Source organism: Panthera leo, chromosome D4, assembly GCF_018350215.1.
Source record: "Panthera leo isolate Ple1 chromosome D4, P.leo_Ple1_pat1.1, whole genome shotgun sequence".
NCBI classification, from domain to species: domain Eukaryota; kingdom Metazoa; phylum Chordata; class Mammalia; order Carnivora; family Felidae; genus Panthera; species Panthera leo.
The window spans coordinates 43,356,150-43,375,594 of record NC_056691.1 but is presented as its reverse complement, the minus strand read 5'-3'; the positions used below and the strand labels follow the sequence as shown (position 1 = coordinate 43,375,594).

Here is a 19,445-nt window from a genome sequence, read left to right as displayed (position 1 = left end):
TGAATTTCTGATTTCTAAAATTTGCCAAACTTAGGTAGGGACTGTGTTCTCTATAATTCTTTCTATTCTATGAATTATTAAAGTTCTTCCATGAACTTAATGCAATTTTGTTCAACAGGTAACTGTCTGGAAAAAAAAAGTTTATGCTGATGAGTCAAAATTTAAATCTTAATCTCTGACCTCTCCCCTATGTCTTAAATGCGAACAGGCATTTTGACCTAAATGTGCCCAGAATGGAACTTTTGATCTTGCCCTTTGAACCCTGCCCCAAATCCACTCTCCTCTCAATCTTCCCCATTTACTGGATGGTGCTATATCTAAGACAGAAACATGGGAAATATCCTTGAGCATTTCCTTTTTCTTACCACCTCTTCCCTGACACTCAATCCATGAGCAAATACTGTCAGATTTCCCTCCAAAATAAACTTGACCTCCACCACAAATAATAAATGAGGATATCATAATCTCTCATTTAGACTACTACAAAGCTTCCTAAACATGTCTCTAGTTTTCTCAGTTAGGTCCTAGTAGCATATAGATGGCATACTCAGTTTTGAAGACAGCTTCTCTTGCCTTCTGATGGCCTGCTGAAAACACCATTGGTTGAACACAACTAGAAGCCAGAGGGTAGAGTCTATCTAGGTTAGCCTTCTGAGATACAGGTGGAAAGGCAGAGTGGACCTATAGGAGCAATGGAAGATATTCAACATATCTACAATCTATTCTCCACACAGTAGCAAGAATGATGTTTTCAAAGCATAAATCAGATCACAGAATTCCCATGCTTAAAAGCCTTCAATGACTTTCCTTTATGATTAGAATAAAATCCAAACTCCTCTATCCCTGACCTGCAAATTTCTACATGCTCTGGTCCCTGCCCTGAAGGAATCTTTGAGACTGTCTAACTCAAATTTTAAATTCATTCATTCATTTGGCAGAAATTTATTCAGTACCAGTCATAGACCAAACATGGTTCTAGGTTTTTGGTTGTAGCAGTGAACAAGAGAAACCAGACACACCTCTGCAATCTCATCTCATACAATTCTTCCCTTTCCCTGTATATTTTGGCCTCACTGGTTGTGTGTGTGTGTGTGTGTGTGTGTGTGTGTGTGTGTGTGTGGTCCTTGCACATCCCAAGCTTATTTCTCCCACAGGACCTTTGCACTTGCTCTTCTCTCTACCTGGCTCACTCTCATCATACATCTTAACATGGTTGAGTCTTTCTAATTATTCAGGTTTAATTCCATTCTCACCTACTTGCAGAAGCCATTATTTAAAAAAAAAATTTTTTTTAATGCTTATTTATTTTTGACAGAGAGGGAGAGGGAGAGAGGGAGAGAGGGAGAGAGGGAGAGAGGGAGAGATAGAGAGAGAGAGAGCGAGCACGAGTGGGGGAGGGCAGAGGAAGAAGGAGACACAGAATCTGAAGCAGGCTCCAGGCTCTGAGCTGTCAGCACACAGCCCGACGCGGGGCTCAAACTCATGAATTGCAAGATCATGACCTGAGATGAAGTCAGATGTTCAACTGACTGAGCCACCCAGGTGCCCCTTGGAGAAGCCATTCTTAACCTACTAGCTAGAAAAGCCAAAGCAGTCTCTATTCTGTCACCTCATTTTATGTATTCATTATTTTTTGTTTTTAAATACCTCTTTTAAATAGGTCTCATCCCTTTGGAAATTATCATCCATTATCCTATTAACTCTATGAAGAAAGGGATTTTGGTTCTCTTGTTGCTCATACTAGTGCTTGAGAATTGCATTCAAAAATTTCCCCAGCATGATAGTGTTATATCTTGAATAGGAGACCTTAGGATTGGATATCTCCAGTTTTCCTCTACACCCTATTTTTTTTTCTTTTAAAATTAATGATTTTTTTCCTAGTAAAGAAGTAATTAGGGTATGAGCTAAACAGCAGACTGACATTTTATAACTGATGCCGGAAGAATGTGACATCTAGGTATGGTCCATAAATATGTACACTGTAGTGAAAATGCAGTGTATTTATCTTTGAGAAAACTAATAGCTGATTCATAAAATCATTATTCTCTGAACCTCAAAATTACATTAAGCCACTTTTCTTCCAATCCTTTGATTATAATTCACAATCAAATTCCCCATGGGTCCTATTGAGTTTGTTAGCCATAAAGAACATGCTCTTGAAGTTTCTGTTACATGGTGACAGACATTTTAGTCACTTCACTAGTGACACTGGATTTGTGGGATTACAGATCTCTTCAATGCTTGATGGCTAAAATTTTCTTTTCTATCTAAGAAGGCACAGCGGCTTCCGTTCAATGTGAGTAAGTGTTCCAAAAATAAACAAGTAGCTGCATAAGAACAGCTCTCTGATCCAAGCTGCTTAGTTAGAACTTCTTAGTGAATGTGGCAATAAGGAAAAACGCAGGCTAATTTTCTCTCTCTTTCAAATTGAGGAAATAGATGATGAAAATAATTGGTCCACCTATGGGTGGAGATGTAATAAAATTGTGCTATAGAGGGTGACCACTCATGAAACATAATCTAGCTGGGTCATCACTTTGCAGATAGGACTGATTTCAGGGACAGGCCCTTAGGTGACCCCCGCCGGCAATATGCAGAAGTCTGTGATAATGTGATGACAAAGCAGTTACAAGAAAATGTAAAGAAAATTAGCTTGTTTCAAGATTTGATCTGCCCAGAAAACTTTTAGGAAATTCTTAACACCTAGGAGGTCAGATTCAGACTCCCGAGAACGCCCTTGAGAGCCCTCACGCTCTGACCCATGCTGAGCTACCCAGCCACATTCCTTGGTGGCCTGCCATGGGGACAATTTGCTCTTCCCTGGGCACACAGATGCCTTCTCTGCTCAGGCCTTTGATCACCTTGTTCATTCTGTGAGCAATGCCCTTTGCCTCTTTGTCTATCCAGAAATTTCCAAGACACCTTTGAAGGACCAGTTCAAAGGCTCAAAGAATGAGTCACCTCCCACCCTGCCTTGACCTGGAAGGGTGCTACATGTCTTCTACAAGGGCTACTTGTTTATGTGTCTGCAATTCCCCCTACCCCCCCACAGGATTACACATCTTTTGAGGAAAGGGAATGCACTCATCTTTCTATTCCCCGGTGCCTAATGTAGCATCTGGCAAAGAGCACACACTTCATAAATGTTTGTTGAATTGACGATTGGATGAACAAAAGAGCCAAAAATCCAGATGTTTAAAAGACGTGACACAAACATCCAGATGATAGGCTGAACATCCACCTTTTATCGAGCTGTTTTATCATTAGCCAGGAGCTGTTTCTAAGTAAGTCAGCAGTGGGTTTTAGCCAGACGCAACGTGTCCTTTGCTGGGTGCTGTGACCCTCCAGGTGTGGCAGATAACCATCCAGCTAAGTTACTATTGTCAGGGATGTTTGCTCTTAAACACTTGCCTCATCTTTGCTCAGAAAGTTTCCTTGCTGTGTTTGCACGGCTGAAAGGGTGTCTTTAGAAACTTTTAAAAACTACAGATAAAATTTCAAATTAATAAAGTTTCCAAAGTCTGCGACAACTTTGGGAACGTGTTGAGATTACCTGATGAGGTAGATCTCTAGTATGGGTATTATTTTTAAATACGTGCCATAAACAGAATAAATAACAACAAATAGTATTTATGCTAATGATTATCCTTGCTGCCATACATGTTTCATGCTATAAGGTCATAGATTCAGTAGTTTTATAAGAAAGTAAAAAATATACAGTAAGGAGAGCATTTAAAAGTTAGGTTTCTATATAAAACTACAGTGGCCTAAGTGTCCTGTACTTTGAACGATTTTCCCGTGATCACATGTTAAGAAATTCTGCCTGTATTGACACCTTTGGTTTCATGTTGGTAGCCTTATTTACTGAGATCTGAGTTCATTTCCTTGGTCCCTCAAGTCATATCATTGAGCCCAACACAAAGTGACATTTATATTCTTTCTAAGGTCAGCTTTCTAGTTTTAATGTGTTCTACTTATAGTTTCTAACTCATTTCATTCATTTCTTCATTCACTCATTCATTCTTTCATCAAACACTGAGTACTTGCTGAGTCCCAGGCACTGTATTAGGTGCTGGGAATTTAAGATGACTAAAACCTGGTTGCTAAGCCTATCTCTGAGGAGACCTGAGAAGGTAGAGGATAGAGTTCATGGGGAGGTTGCAGTTGGGAAAGGAGACTGAGAAGCCGGCCGAGGGGCAAACAGTGAAGGGCCTTGGGCATATCTGGATACAATCTCAAGATCATCGGGTGTAACATAATCCAATTTGTAGAAAATTATTCAGGCAATGAAGGCTGATGGGTTCCAGAGAGTACTGCCCTGTGAGCCATTAATAGGTGCACCATGGAGAAAAGGTTCCAGGCCATGTAAGTCTAAATAACACTCCATATCATACGCTGTTTGGGGGCCCTCAGCACATATTAATATTTTAAAGGCTCAACAGAAGGCCTGTAGTAAAGAACAACTGTACCAAGTTGGGAAACAATGGATGAGAAATAAGACAATTACAGGGACACACCAAGTAAAAGGCTGTGATAGTTTGGTTAGTTGTGAGGACTAGAGCCAAGGCAATGGGTTAGAGAACATGCTAGAAGGTAGTATGTCCTGTGAAGGAAGAAGAGGTCTGCTGGCAAACCCAGGTGACTGGGTTATCAAGCTTGGTGTTAGACCTTTGGAATTTGATGTAACTTTGTGATATGCAAGACTGAGAGGTTCAAAAGGCTGGTAGAGACAGTGCTTGGTATACAACAGAGGTCAAACTGAGCCACAGTGAATTAGGCCTCAGAGAAACGAAGAAAATGAAGCCTGGAGTCTTGCTCAAAATTATTAAATGAGAACAGAATTTATACCCCAACTATTTTGTGGATTAGAATCACCTTGTTGATCTAATACGAAATGATCTTTCTTAACCCTGGACACACAAGTGGTGTCCAGTGTATCTTCTGGGTTTAATATTCCTGTTACCGCGTGAAGCATGGGGCTACAAAACCACTGAAATCCAGAGCAATTATTACAAAAAGTGTTCTGCCAATAAACAAAAACAAAAGCACTGCATATGTGACATTTTGCTTCTAATCTCTGTTTTGCTTACATTTGTTGTTGATTCTAAAGGTAGGATCAAGTGTTCATTTCCCTATAAAACACACTGCCAAAACTGAGATAAACATCCTAATAGATATTTTTCCCCCTGAATATAATGTTTTAAATAAGCATGGTTTCTAAATTATGAGAATTTATATTTTAGTCACTGGAATGTAACAAAACTGATGACTCAATTGATTCTTCCTGCCAGTTTACAATCCTCGAATCCAGACCAAAGTCATTCTTTTACGTGTGTGTGTTTAAGTCCAAAAAATGAAAAAAGTGAGGTCTCAAGCATTTGTAGTTGTCATTAAAATTCCTCTTTTTTCTTACTATTACTAGCCGTGACTCTGCTCGCATATACCTTTTTATATAGCTAAACTATAGGCATTTTGAATTGTAACCCTGATTAAAAAAACGGTTTATAGGGAAATGGCCGCATAATCATAGTTTTAAGCAAGGGAGAAAACAGGGGCCATGGTGACTGTTTTAGTCTCTGCACAGATGTGTGCAATATGTGTGTGTAGTTGGGTGGACACAATCCTGATCATAAAACATGCATAATACAGAGAAATATAAGTTATGCTTCAGAGTGGACTCCCTAATTCATCTCAGTTAACCCTTCTAGCAACTATCTCTTTTCGTCTCATTTCTCTTTTCCATTTATTTTTTAGAATAAAAATGAATAAAGAAAGATTGGTGCACGTGAAGCTCACAGATAGTGGTGAGTGCAGTGGTAATTTAATTTTAATCTCAAGAATATTGTGCTAATAGAGACTAATGCATAGCCCAAAATATAGAAGACTGGCAGGCTGAACAATGACATCTATGTCCTAAAATCTGGAACCTGTGAAAATGTTATCTTACATGGTAAAAGCAACTTTAAAGATGTCATTAGCATTTTCAGATGGGGAGATAACTGGATTATCCCAGTGGGCTCAGTGTCATTACAATGGTCCTTATAAGAGGGAAGAAGGAGGATCAGAGTCAGAGAGAAAGGACAGAATCAGAGGTTGAAGTGAGGCACTTTGAAGATGGAAGAAGGGGCCATGGGCCAAGGAAGCAAGCAGCTTCTAGAAGCTGGAAGAGGCAAGGTAATAGATTCTCCCCTAGAGCCTCCAGAAGGAACGCAGGCCTGCCAACACCTTGATTTTAGCCAAGTAAAACTGATTTCAGACTTCTGACCTCCAGAGCTATAAGACAGTAAATTCACATTGTTTTAAGCTGCTAAATGTGTGGTAATTTGTTATAGCAGCAACAGGAAACACGCACAGATTAACTGCCCTGGATAAGACAACAAATAGTGAGCTTTATGTAAACTGCTGATTTTAGGGCTGGTGTTAGATTTCCTCACAATTTAATACTTTGGAGGAAATGGTAAAGAGGTCTTGGGAAAGCTGAACTGCATAGTGGAAAAGAGAAGGGGTTTTGAGGCATACAGGCCCCCTTTGCTATTTATTGGCCATGTGACCTGGGGCAAGGAAACCTCTCTGAGCCTTGTTTCCTCACAGGATTGTTCTGAATGGATTAAAAGAGAAAATATGAGAGCAGTAGAAAGAGTTCTGCTACATGAAGTTTGAATTCATGCTAACTTCATAGTGCTCTACGTCCCTCATCTGTGGAACAGGGAGGACAGTAGTAATGATCACATAGGGTAGTGAGGATTAAGGGAGTTAAATATGTAAAGTGCCTAGAACTTGAAACATAGTAATGCTGCTTTTATTAAAAAGAGAAGCAGGTCCTGAAATGGGGTAAGTGCTCAATAAATGGACTGGCAGACTTGCCATGGAATTTTTCAGCACCATGCCCTATGCTTTACATACCTGAGACTTAGTCTCTGTCTCATTGACCTTAGGGTCTACTCAAAAGTCATGGAAAAGTGCTCACACAGTAAGGTGGAATGTGACTGTTCAGTGAGCAGCACTGACCATGAACACCATGTGCAGGAAGATAGCAAGGGGTCCTGGTAGAAGAGGTGGGATTCCTGCCTGATATGACAAGCAGAGGGGAAGGGAACTGCGTGTGGGCAGGGACAAGCATGGGTCATTAGGAATGTACAAGCAGGGGTGGGAGAAACATGGTGGGAGATGGGCAGGAGCAGATGTGCAGGGGGATGTAGGCCTGACCATGCCATTTGGCTTTACTATATGGCAATGGAATGTCACTGAAAAAAATCCTAGCAGAAGACTGTCATGATCAAAGTGTCTCAGATTGAGAACAGTGGTTCTCAATCATGGTGCTATAACACAGCAGTGTTTTGTTATTTAGTTTCATTATTAGGACCTATAACCATAAAACAAACTTATCAATAAGATATAAGGTCAGCATTTTCAGGGCTTGTGGGGCAGTATTCTTGATCTAGTTATTCATTTTTTTCATTCAATAAGTATTTTTTCCAGAACTATGTACCTAACAGAGACACAAGTTAATAATATGGGGACTTAATACAGTAGTGGAGGTTGATGTGCATTGATTTCTGGTCTTGTCTTAGGGTTGGCATTAGTTTGTGTTACAGTTTGAGGTCATGGATTCATTCTAGTTAAAATCAGTATAAAATCAGTGTAAAATCAGGAGACCTGGGGTCTGCACCAGGCTTTATGATCTTGGGCAAGACCATATCTGGGCCACAGTTACATAATGTGTAAAACAAGAAGACTCCTATATAATTCCTGATTGCTCTTTCAGCCATAGTCGTCTCTAAAACGGGGTATAGTGGAAACGATCACATAAAACTGGGTTGATGGCCAACCCTAGATTTGCTACCTGCATGAGCCCAGTTTTCTCAAACCTAAAACGAAGATAATAAAACCTACTTTCCACTGATTGTTGTGAAGATTAACTTCAGTTAGGTAATAATATTTCTTAAGAACACTGGTACACAGGCATTCAAAATATATAACATCCTCTTGATTTCTAGAAACTGTCACATAGTAGCATGGTATTTATGAGTTTAGCCACACAGATATTTAAGCTCTAAAAGGAAGTAGTCAATATCTTTTTCCAGATGCTTTACATTTTAGAGTTTTGCTCACTGATTACTCTTTGATTCTTTGGGTGCTTTGTAAATCACAGTCCCAAGATGGGCAGAGAGAAGGAAGTGGCTTTGCCAACTGATGGTGGAAAAGCATGGGAACGCATGGCAGTCTAGAAAAGGCAGCCCCCCGACCCCCGCTGCCCCCGCCCACCTCAGCACTAAGGCAAGGGTATATAAGCTGCAATGCTCTCTCCTCACTTGGGTAACCATATAATTTATCATTTTAATTGGGACACTTTTGAGAGGGAAAACTATTTTAGCAAAACTGGGATGCATGTCCCCCCCTCACCTTTCAGGCTTACTTTTTGTGATCATTGTTGTCACTTTAAAGATATACCTGATACCCTCATGAATAAGAAATGCAAAATAAGATTCTATCCAAATAACCTAAAATTCCTCTGTTTTAAAGGCATGCAAAAAATTATTTAATTAAAATTTGATAAATATGTATTTTCAATAGAATATTATGGTATTTGTATTATTATAATGTATGCTTTAGGGTGGGGTTAGCAAACTTTTTCTGTAAAAGGACAGAGTAAATACTTTAGGTGTTGTGGGCTAAATGGCCTCTGTCACAACCATGCAGTTCTGCCCTTCCAGTGCAAACACAGTCATAGACAATACATTAAAAAAAAAAAAAAAAAAAATGGGCATGGCTGTGTTCCAATAAAACTTTATTTATAATAACTGTCTATGAGATGGCCCTGGCTTTGGATGGCAGTTTGCAACCCCTATTGTTTTAAAAAACAATAGTTCTTAGAGCTTGGGAAAATTTTAAAAAGTCTGGAATTGGCTTGATTTCTAATCTTTTATTTTGGTAATTATTTTTTTTTAAGTTTATATATTTTGAGAGAGAGAGAGAGAGAGAGAGACAGCATGAGTGGGGGAGGGGCAGAGAGAGAGGGAGACAGAATCCCAAGCAGGCCTGGCACTGTCAGCACAGAGCCCAATGCTGGGCTGAAATTCACGAACCAGGAGACCATGACCTGAACCGAAATCAAGAGCCAGACACAACCAACTGAGCCACCCAGGTGCCCCAGTAAGTAACTATATTTAAAAGAAAAAAAATGAAAATTCATTGCCTAGGACCCTTACTTCCTAGAATTTTAAGCAGTAAAAAACTAGAAAAGGCACAAATTCAGAACAATTGTAGCTTTATGGAAAACCTATCACACTGTCCTTACTTAAAAATTTTTTTTCTTAGCTTGGTGAAAACTCTGTTGTGCATATACTCAGTTTAACAGATGGGTCTTGAATTGCTGTTGGAGGACACTGGTGCAAAACCATAGAAAGAGGACAGTATTTATGATGAAAATATCTGGATTTGAATAAGGTTGAGGGACTACTAAGAAGGGAGGGAGGAACAGACCTGGAACCTTCCTTTAATGGGACAAAACTCCTTGAAGAGAGGGTTCCCTGTCCTGAATCAGCTGTACACACCAACTCCAAAACTGAGTAGCCCCAGAACTCACTGGCTGCCACTGTTCAGGGTCCCAGGCTGGGGGGCAGTTGAAGCGGTTACAAGCTTGCACTGTGCTGGGCTTGGGCTGACGACATAGCTCATCGGCCAGGATTACAGTTTCATTCATCTCTCTGGAAAGTAGGTGGGAGCAGAAGACATCTCTGGTCTGTAGGCCAACCCCACAGGTGAGACTGCATGGACTCCACTTGCCAATTTCCCACCTGGGAAGAAATCAGAGGAGACAAGGACACCCTTAGTACCTGCGCAGAGAACATCATGACATCAAGTGTTGCTAACAGAGTAAAAATACATACCTGGGAATGTGGTAAGTTCCAGCATAAGATTGGCTAAGAATTCTATCCCAAGCCTAGAACCCATCCTCTCCTTGGTGCTCTAGAATTCTTTTACGATAAACAAAGTAGGTGATAAAATGGAACATCCATTTTTGCCCGTAAAATCACCAAGAATGGTTATAACTGGGTCTAATTTGAGAAAATATACAAATTTCATCAAAATAAGCAGGGGTATGATAGATATGACATAGGTTTGAGCACAGAAAGGCTTTGGGCACTATATCTTGAACAGGTCTAGAAGAAGCTTTTCTGCTAATTTGCCTAGTCCCCATTCTTAGCAAGACTGAAAAATTTGTGTTTTTTTTTTTTTTTTTTTTTGGCTTCAGACTAAAAGGTCGTTGGCTCCGACTTCCTTCAAGCTTCCATCACAGCATAGAAATGTCTCTGTCTAATGTATAAATATCATCACCACCTAGGACTGGAGAATGTAACAAAAATGAAGGTTGCTAAATAGATCAGTCTTCTTGAGGGGAAGTAAGTGGAGAGAATGGCTCATTATCTGGAAGTAGAAGTCAAATACACACAGAGGAGTTGAGTGCATAATTGGCCATTCCAAATGGCCAAGTCTTTCGAAGTACATTTACAGTGAGCTGCAGGCCTATAAAAACAATCCCATTCCATTTCCCTGTTGATGCAGCCTCCAAAATGGGAATGATAAGGAAAAGCTAAGTTGCCTGGGCTTGGAGTGGGAAGTGTTCTTTAATGATCAGTGTTAGAAAGTTCTATTTACAATGTGAGGCACAAAAATTCTACAAACAGGAGTTAGCCAAGAAAAGCATGGCAAGTAGGTCCTTAAGTAGCTAGGCCCTCCTAGCTTTTGTAGCTAGCCCTGAAAATCAGCTTAAAAACCTTTGGCCTTAATGTTTTTCATTAGACTGCAAAACTGAGTGCACACTCTCTTAATCTCCTTCTGCTACTCTGATCTATAACTACCTTACCAGCTCCTATTTCCACTACCTCCTCTCATCTATCCTGTGTTTAAGTCATGTACGTAGCAAACAACTTCATTATTCTCAGCTCATGCCCTCTGGTTCTCTAGTTCTGTCTTTACTCAAGCTGTGACTCTGAATTTGGAATACTTTTTGTCCTTTCCGGGTCCATCCTTTAAGATGTCTTCCATTTCTCTGTATCCAAATTTGACCCACGTTTAAAGGATTGTGCCCCTACCTGCTCCAGACACTGATCATTTTCCTAATTATATTACAGTTTTTCTGCCTTAATGTTAAGGGCCCTATTGGAGTATACACCTATTGAAGGCAAGCTCTGTGAGTCTGTTTTGTATCACTCACAGTGTTCATTTTGGCCCCTTCTAGATAGTTAATGTACATGGTTCACAATTTCCTGATAAATGAACAAATAGAAGGGACTTAACAGCATAGTGGGCACTTTATACCCATTATCTCATTTAATTATCTCCAAAACAACATGAGATAGGCTCTACTGACTTCTCCCACTTTATATTTGAGGAAATCTGAAAATTCAAGAGGTTGATTTGCCCCAAACCCATAATTAGTAAGTAGTGAATCCAGGATTCAAACTTGGGTGCGTCTGGCTCCAAAGTCTTAGTCCATTCTATTGTACCACGCTGTTTCCAGGGAATACTTTGAAAACTGTTCTATAAACATTCACAAAGTTTTAAATGAATGGAAGAGAGGCTGGATTGAATATGTATTTCTTTTAGATCCTTGTGTGAATTTCTATAAACTTATTTTTAGATTTCTAGTTTGGCTTAATTCCTAGCTTTAAATGTTGTGTTTTAAAATATATCCACACATTCTTTGCTGCCTCTCCCTTCTAAAGATGAAGCCTTGAGTTTGGGTTGAACTTACTGGCTCACTTGCAAGGAATAAGATTAACCAGAAGTGATGCTATGTGACCTCCAAGGCTAACTCATGAAAAGGATATATTTTCCATTTGGCTCTCTCTCTCTTTGCTCACTCTGGGGTAAGTCAGCTGTCACGTCATGAGGACAGTCAGACAGTCCTCAGGAAAGTCCACATGCAAAGGAACTGAAGCTGCTCACCAAGAGTTGGCACCAACTTGCCAATCACATGAGTGAGCTACCTTGCCAGCATATCCGGTGGACTGGGTCTAGCCTCCAGACGATTGCAACTTCATAAGAGACCTTGAACTGCCTTTCCAAGCCTCTCCCAGATTCCTCACTCATTAAATGGTGAGAGATAATAAACACTTATTTTTGTTGTGAGCTACCAGGATTTAGGGAAATGTATTAGGCAACAATAGACAACTAATACAAGTACATACTCTCTCCTCTGAACATGTGTATGTTCATCAAAAGACATATATAAGAATATTCAAAGAGGCACTATTCATAATAGCTCTAATGCGGAATAATTCAAATGTCCACCAATAGCTGAGTGGATAAAAAATGATGATATATTTATACAATAACACAGAACAGTGAGAATAAACTTCAAAAAGAAGCAATGTGGATGAATCTCACAAACATAAAATTGAGTAAAGAAAGGCACAAAAGCAAAGTTCATACTATGCTCTCATTTATATGAAGTTCAAAACATAAAACGAATCTATGATGTTAAAATCAGGATGTAGTTCCCCTTGGTGGGCGGTAACTAGAAGAGGAGACTTGGGGGGAGGGATTCTGGGATGTTATCTTGATCTGGGTGCTATGTCTGGATCCACTTCGAGAAAAATCACAAAGGCACGCGTGTAGGATTTGTGCACTTTTCTCTATGTTTGTTAAGGTTCAAAAAAGGATGTCTTCCAGGGCACCTGGGTGGCTCTGTTGGTTAAGCATCTGACTTCGGCTCAGGTCACGATCTCACAGTTTGTGGGTTCAAGTCCCGATTGGGCTCTCTGCTGTCAGAGCACAGCGTGCTTTAGATCCTATGCCACTTTCTCTCTCTCTCAAAAATAAATAAACATCAAAAAAAGGGTGTTCCCCCTACTTTTCAGTAAAGTTCTAATATGTTGTGGCTATAAAACAAAATCCAACAACCGTGTTCAATGCTGATGACCACAATGTGTGTGTTTCACAAAGGAGCTGCCTACACAGTGAATGTTGTCCAAGGTTAAAACCTGTCCTAGTATGGACTCTGCCCTTCTAGTGCCCCCACTTATGCCTTCACCTCTGGAAGAAATTGGGTCACTGGGACCTTGAAGCAGAGGCCTTTTGGCAGCCATGAGGCCACTTCAACACTGTTCATCAAATCACAAAACAGACATATCTGCCTACCCATGATAAAAGTATATTACATTTTCAAGGGAGGAGGTCAGCAGAAACTATTTGTGTATTAAGCACTTTGCTGATTCTCGGTTGAAAGTATTTGGACCAACTTAGGCCAAAGGGGAGGGGAAAGGAAAACAGAGATTCTCCCCCTATTTGTCTGTGTAGGGACTACAATTGTGAGCCTTGGGTCTGGCCAGCTGCTTGCCTTCCAGCCTTCTGTGCCTTTGGCTGTTTCTGAGGGGGTGCTGCAGCCTCGGGAAGTCACCCTCGGGGTGGGATTGGCTGTGTCTTGCAGCCTGTGAGGCACTTACAGGCCTTCCTGAGATTCTGGAGCCTGGCTTCCCCACAAGCCCAGCGATGCAAGGAGGCAGCCGCTCAGAGGATAGGGCATTATGCTTTTTCCCCTCACATTGCCTGGTTGACATTTACTCATCTCTGTCTTTGCTGACAATGTTACTCACTCAGGGATGGATCCCTCAACTGGGTAAAATTCGCCTACTATATAGTCTCATTGCTACCTCCCCCTCTGGAAATTATCAACACTCACAAAAATTTATGGTGGTAAGAACACAATACAATATCCTCTTAACAAAATTTTAAGTGTACAATACAGTATTGTTGACTATAGACACAATGTTGTACAGCAGATCTCTAGAACTTACTCCTCTTGCTTAACTTTATGCCTATTGGTGAGTAACTCCTCCTTTCTCCCCTCATCCAGCCTCTGGGAGCCACCATCCATTCTTTGATTCTATGAATTGACTGTTTGCATATCACATGCAAGTGGAATCATGCAGTATTGTACTCATGTAACTGGCTTATTTCACTTAGCATTACGTTCTTGACGTTCATCCATATTGTCACACATTGAAGACTTTCCTTCTTTTTAAAGGCTGAATAGTATTTTTTTGTATGTATAAACCACATTTTCTTTATCCACTCATCTGCTGAAGAACATTTAGATTATTTCCACGTGTTGCCTATTGTGAATAGTGCTGCAGTGAACATAGGGGTGCTAATATCTCATTGAGATCCTGACTTCAGTTCTTTTAGATAAATACCCAGAAATGGGGTTGCTGGATTATGTGGTAGTTCTATTTTTAATTTTTTTCAGGAACCACTATACTGTCATCCATAGTGGCTATACCATTTTGCATTCCTACTCAACAATACACAAGGGTTCCAATTTCTCCACATCCTTGTCAACACTGTGGTCCTTTGTTTTATTGATGATAGCCATCCAGACAGGTATGAGGTGATATCTCATTGTGGTTTCGATTTGCATTTTCTGATGATTAGAGATGTTGAGCATTTTTCATACACTGTTGGCCATTGATATGTCTTTTTTTGGAGAGAGGTCTTTCAAGTCTTTAGCCCATTTTAAATTGGGTTATTAGCTTGCTTTGTTTTTGTTTTGTTTTGTTTTGTTTTTGCTATTGAGTTGTAGGAGTTCCTCCTATATTATGGAGATTAGCTCTTTATCATATATATGGTTTGTAATTTTTTTCTCATTATTCTGTTGAATGTTTTCTTTGCTGTGCTCAATGCACCTATAATCTGACTACCCTGCTCCACTGTTACCTTGATGAGAGCATGGGGCAATGTCTGTTTTGGTTTAGCACTTTAGATTGAATTGTGTGTTGGAGTCCTAACCCCCAGTAACTCAGAACATGACGTTATTTAGAAGTAGGGTGAGTACAGATATAATCACTTAAGATAAAATCATACTAGAGTAGGGTGGGCTCTTATTCCAGTATGAATGGTGTCCTCATAAGAAAGGAGAGAGACATTCAAGGAGAATGTCATGTAATGATAGAGACAGAAACTGCAGCGATGCTTCTACAAGCCAAGGGATGTCAAAGATACCCAGCAGACACCAGAAGCTAGAAGAGGCAAGGAAGGATTCACCTCCCAGGTTTTGGAAGGAGCATGGTCGAGTTAACACCTTCATCCCTGCCTCCAGAACTGTGAGAGAATACATTTCTATTGTTTTATGTCACCCTGTTTGTGGTACTGTGTTATGGCAGCCCCAGGACACGAGTATGTCACTGTAATCACTGTATCTAGCGTGATGCCTAGAACATAGATGTTCAATAAATGGGAAGTGACACAAACTGAGTGGAGTCCCAGTGAACTGTGTGTGCTTGGTTTAGTCACTCGGCTGGTTAACCATTTCATCTCTGTCCACTGAACAACTGTCAGCAGCCATTGCAAAGTCCCCAAAGCCTTGAACACAAAATTTTCTTCAGTGTGGTGCAAAGTGTTTGGTGACAGCACTGGATCGGAACTGACATAATGCCTTTATAGGTTGCATCCCACTTAGTGTAAATATTTATATACTTTACTGCAGCAGTGTTAGCCTGTTGGATTATGGCATTTCCCCCCAGAATTTACTAGGGGTAATAATACATAATTTATGTTATAGTAACCCTAACATATTTCTAAAGTACAAAAAAAATCTGAATTCTAAAACACATCTGCCCCGCTGGTTTTGGCTAAAGGATCCTGACTCTATAAGGATACACATGATCACTATGGTTTCCTTCAGCTTCTAGGCTTCAGGTGTTTAGCTTCATGGTTAGGCGCTTCGCCAAAATGTTATTGAGAACTCTGGTTCCTCTAGCATTCTCTTTCCATATTGCTTTTTTTTTCTCTCTCTGGCCTTCTTCTCCATATTCCTGCGCTTTTTGTCAAAACCTGCTTGAAGAGGAGGCTTGGGAGCTGACAGATCACAGCTGATGCTCTGTAGCTTCAGGCTGGACCCTGTCCAGCTCCTGAGTAACTGACTCCTGACCAAGAGTAGCCAGGAGACAGAAAGCTACCTTCCACCCCTCAGGGCTGGGATTAGTCTTTTTGCCCTCTGCCCCACATCAGATATACTTGGGTTGGCCTGTGTTTATAATTGGATTTTAAAGTTTAGCCTTGGTTTCCCAATTCCCACTTTGTTTCCCTCATGTGCTGGAGTTCTGCCCAACATCTGGCCTACTGCATTCTGATCCTGTCACCCTGCCTGGATCTGGCTAGCCTCTTGCCTTGGCCTAGGCAGAGACCCTTAGCCATGGCCATAAGCCATGATGTGACAGCAATCTGTCTGACTTCACACGTTATGGCCAATAACAATAGTAATTCTAACATTTACGCAGAACTTGCAATGAGTCAGGTACTGTGGCTAGTTGTTTTCAATGCACTCTCTCCTATAATCTTCTCCACAGCCCTGTGAGGTAAGTAGTATTATTTTATGCATTTTAGCACCAAGGAGCTGAGGTCTAGAGAACTTAAATGATTAATTAGTCATGGCTTAGAATGTCTAATGCCAGATCAATTCCACATGCATCACATCCAAGTTTACCATGACTTAGACACATGAATTCTGAGAATGGGGCTGCTCCTATCACAGAGGCCAGCACTATGGATTTATAAGCTTCAACTTTGTATCATCCCAGTCTCTTTCACGGAGGTCCTGGCAGGACTTGGGGCAAAGCTTACCCAAGATGTGTGATACATATACAAAGTCACTTATTATTCACATCAACCCTATGAATAAAGTACTGTAAGTTACCCCATTTTACAGGGTGACATAACAGAGGTTTTTAAAGGTCAGGTAACATATCCAAAGTAACACAGCTAGTAAATAAGAAAATCAGGATTCAAACCCAGAGAGCCTGGCTCCTGCATGCCTAAATACTATATTGTACTGCCTCTTAGGGTGAGAATGATGAATACAGAAATTCAAACTGGATCCAAGATACAAATTCCAGGATTCCTGGTGCTTACAAGTTCAGAAATGACAACTGACAAAATGACGTATCTATTCTTAAAAAATAGAAAACAACACACTGATGCCACCCAAGGTTATGAATACACTTGGAGTTGTTATTTCAGTAGAGCAGCAGTGGTACTTGGCAGCAAATGGGCAAAGGCTGAGTGTGGTCCCCCCAAGGATATGTTTTTTGTAAAGGTGGCCATCAGAGACAATGTGGGCAAAGACCCATGGTGGTTGGCATTTCTTAGTAGCTTGTGTTTGTATTAGCTATATAAAAGGAGGAATTTTTGCCTTCTTTTGGACAAGAGCTCATTATGTGAGTTGCCAACATTTTTCTCCTATACTATTTCAGAAAAGGTAATGGCCATTGCCTCCAGCAACTCATTGTTGGTTGCTGGTATGAACACACATAATTTCTAAAGGTAGACTCTCTACACCCCAATCTGTGTCCTAAGAATCTTCTCTTACCCTGATTTTTTGCAGCAAAGTAGGGCTTATTTCTTTATTCAAAATTTAAAGATGCAGTTATTGAGACGTACAACACCATTGGAAATTCCAATTATTTGTTAGAAGCTTTCTTTAAAATTGTGTGTAATCCTCCACCTTGACATTTCTATTTAACATTTCTATCATATGATGGGGCCCCTGGGTGGCTCAGTCGGTTAAGCGTCCAACTTCAGCTCAGGTCATGGCCTCACAGTTTGTGAGTTCGAGCCCCACATAAGGCTCTGTGCTGACAGCTCAGAGCCTGGAGCCTGCTTCAGATTCTGTGTCTCCCTTTCTCTTTGCCCCTTCCCTGCTTGTGCTCTCTCTCTCTCTCTCTTTCAAAAATAAATAAACATTAAAAGTTAAAAAAAAGACAAAAAAACATTTCTATCATATGATATTTTAAAAGCCTCCCAAAGATATCTCTTTCCTTTAGAATGTCTCTGAGGTCAGGAGGTAGAAAGCAATCAAGCAATAATAAATCAGACACATGGAACATGTCCAGCTCTAGAAAGCCTAAGGTAGGGCAAAGAAACCTCTTTTTCCAACTGGAACACTGTCTAGGATCCTTTGTTCCCTCAAGGTTTTCGAACTATTACTGATGGCTCCCAATTTATCCCTATATCTCCCAGTTTCCAATTTATTCACAGCCCAGTGCTTCTAAAATGTGACTTTACTTCCTCTGCTTAAAAACTTCCATTGGAGTCTGAGCTGAGCTTTCAGCCCAGTATATCTAGGGCTCAGCTTTGGTCCAGTGGACCCAGTGGGGGTGAGGGGGCACTATGTGGCTGGACCTGAACTTTTTAACTGGCTCCCTCCCTGACCCCCAACTTCTTTCCTTCTTCTCCTTTGTAGGGGCTCAATTTTAGCCTGAGGCTTGGTGAGGGGTAGTCCACTGGCATGTGACAGGGCTCAGTAATGGGCCAGGATATCTGGAGATCAGACATACAGGGAAGATTGAACAAATACATAAATACATGAAGGTGAATGGGATCCAGATTTCTTACTGTCAGAGAAAGGAGTTACAGATATGGAAAGTGGGAAGACTAGAATAAACCTTATGGAATTGGATTGCTATTGAAAACAGTGTGAACTCATGGTTTTTAACAGATGGACAGGTACCTAGATAGAGTCATATCAATAGATATAAATGAATGTATATAAATACGCATAATGTATATAATATTTCCTAGACCTCTCTACTGAGAGGCCTAGAGGCAATGACATTTCAGTAAAATCAAGTACATCAAGTGCCCAGATTTTGGATTCTAAACAGCATTCTCTACTAAGGAATCTGTTCCTGTAGAAATGGCTGTGGGGCAGGGGCAGTGAAAATAAAAAAATGAGCCTGGAACATCTTGTTGTGTCAGAAAACTGGGAAGTGCTCAAAGAATGATGGAGTAAATGTCAAAAGGATACAGAAGCCAGTTTGAAGGGGCTCCCACTGGCCATGTCTGGGATGATTTGATTGTAATGGGTTTTAATCCTTTGAGTAAAATAGAAATTTACAAATAAATAAATGAGAAAGCTCTATCTTGAAGAATGCCTATTAAAAATCTAGATTATTAATAATAAAATAAGATTAATAATCTAGAAGATAGAATTTAGAAAGTCATCATTTGTCAACCATAATAATAACTGATACAGGTAAGAGCCATCAATGAATACTAATGTTGGTAGGTAAAAGGTTGATGAGGAATTTACTTAGCTTTAGATTATCTTCCCATAAAAATACTTACTTGCTACTAATAATAAATGCAATGTACTTATTAATCTTACAGTGGAAAACCTGGCTGACATCATCTTAACCAAGTAATGAGTTAACATCATCAGCAATGAATGCAACACAACATCATTCATTGTATCCTGATACAATGCACTAAAAAAAATATAGCATACTCGTGTTAAAAATTCACGAATCATGAAGAGACATCAAGCAAACTCAAAGAGAGTGACATTTTACAAAGTAAAATGCCCTATAGTCTTCAAAACTATCTAGAATATGAAAGACAAGAAAAGGCTGCCCCAGATTTAAGGAGTCTAGAAAGAAATGACA

The 19,445-nt window shown here is 40.2% G+C and overlaps 1 protein-coding gene across 2 annotated transcripts in view; it reads right to left on the bottom strand.

The window, feature by feature from the left end:
• ADAMTSL1 (ADAMTS like 1) overlaps positions 1-19,445 on the bottom strand; it is a 378,657-nt gene that overhangs the window by 134,241 nt on the left and 224,971 nt on the right. For both annotated transcript variants that reach the window (XM_042913347.1, XM_042913348.1), the window contains one exon: positions 9,587-9,797. In XM_042913347.1, the coding sequence (XP_042769281.1) occupies positions 9,587-9,797 (211 nt within the window). The remainder of the gene's footprint in view (positions 1-9,586; positions 9,798-19,445) is intronic.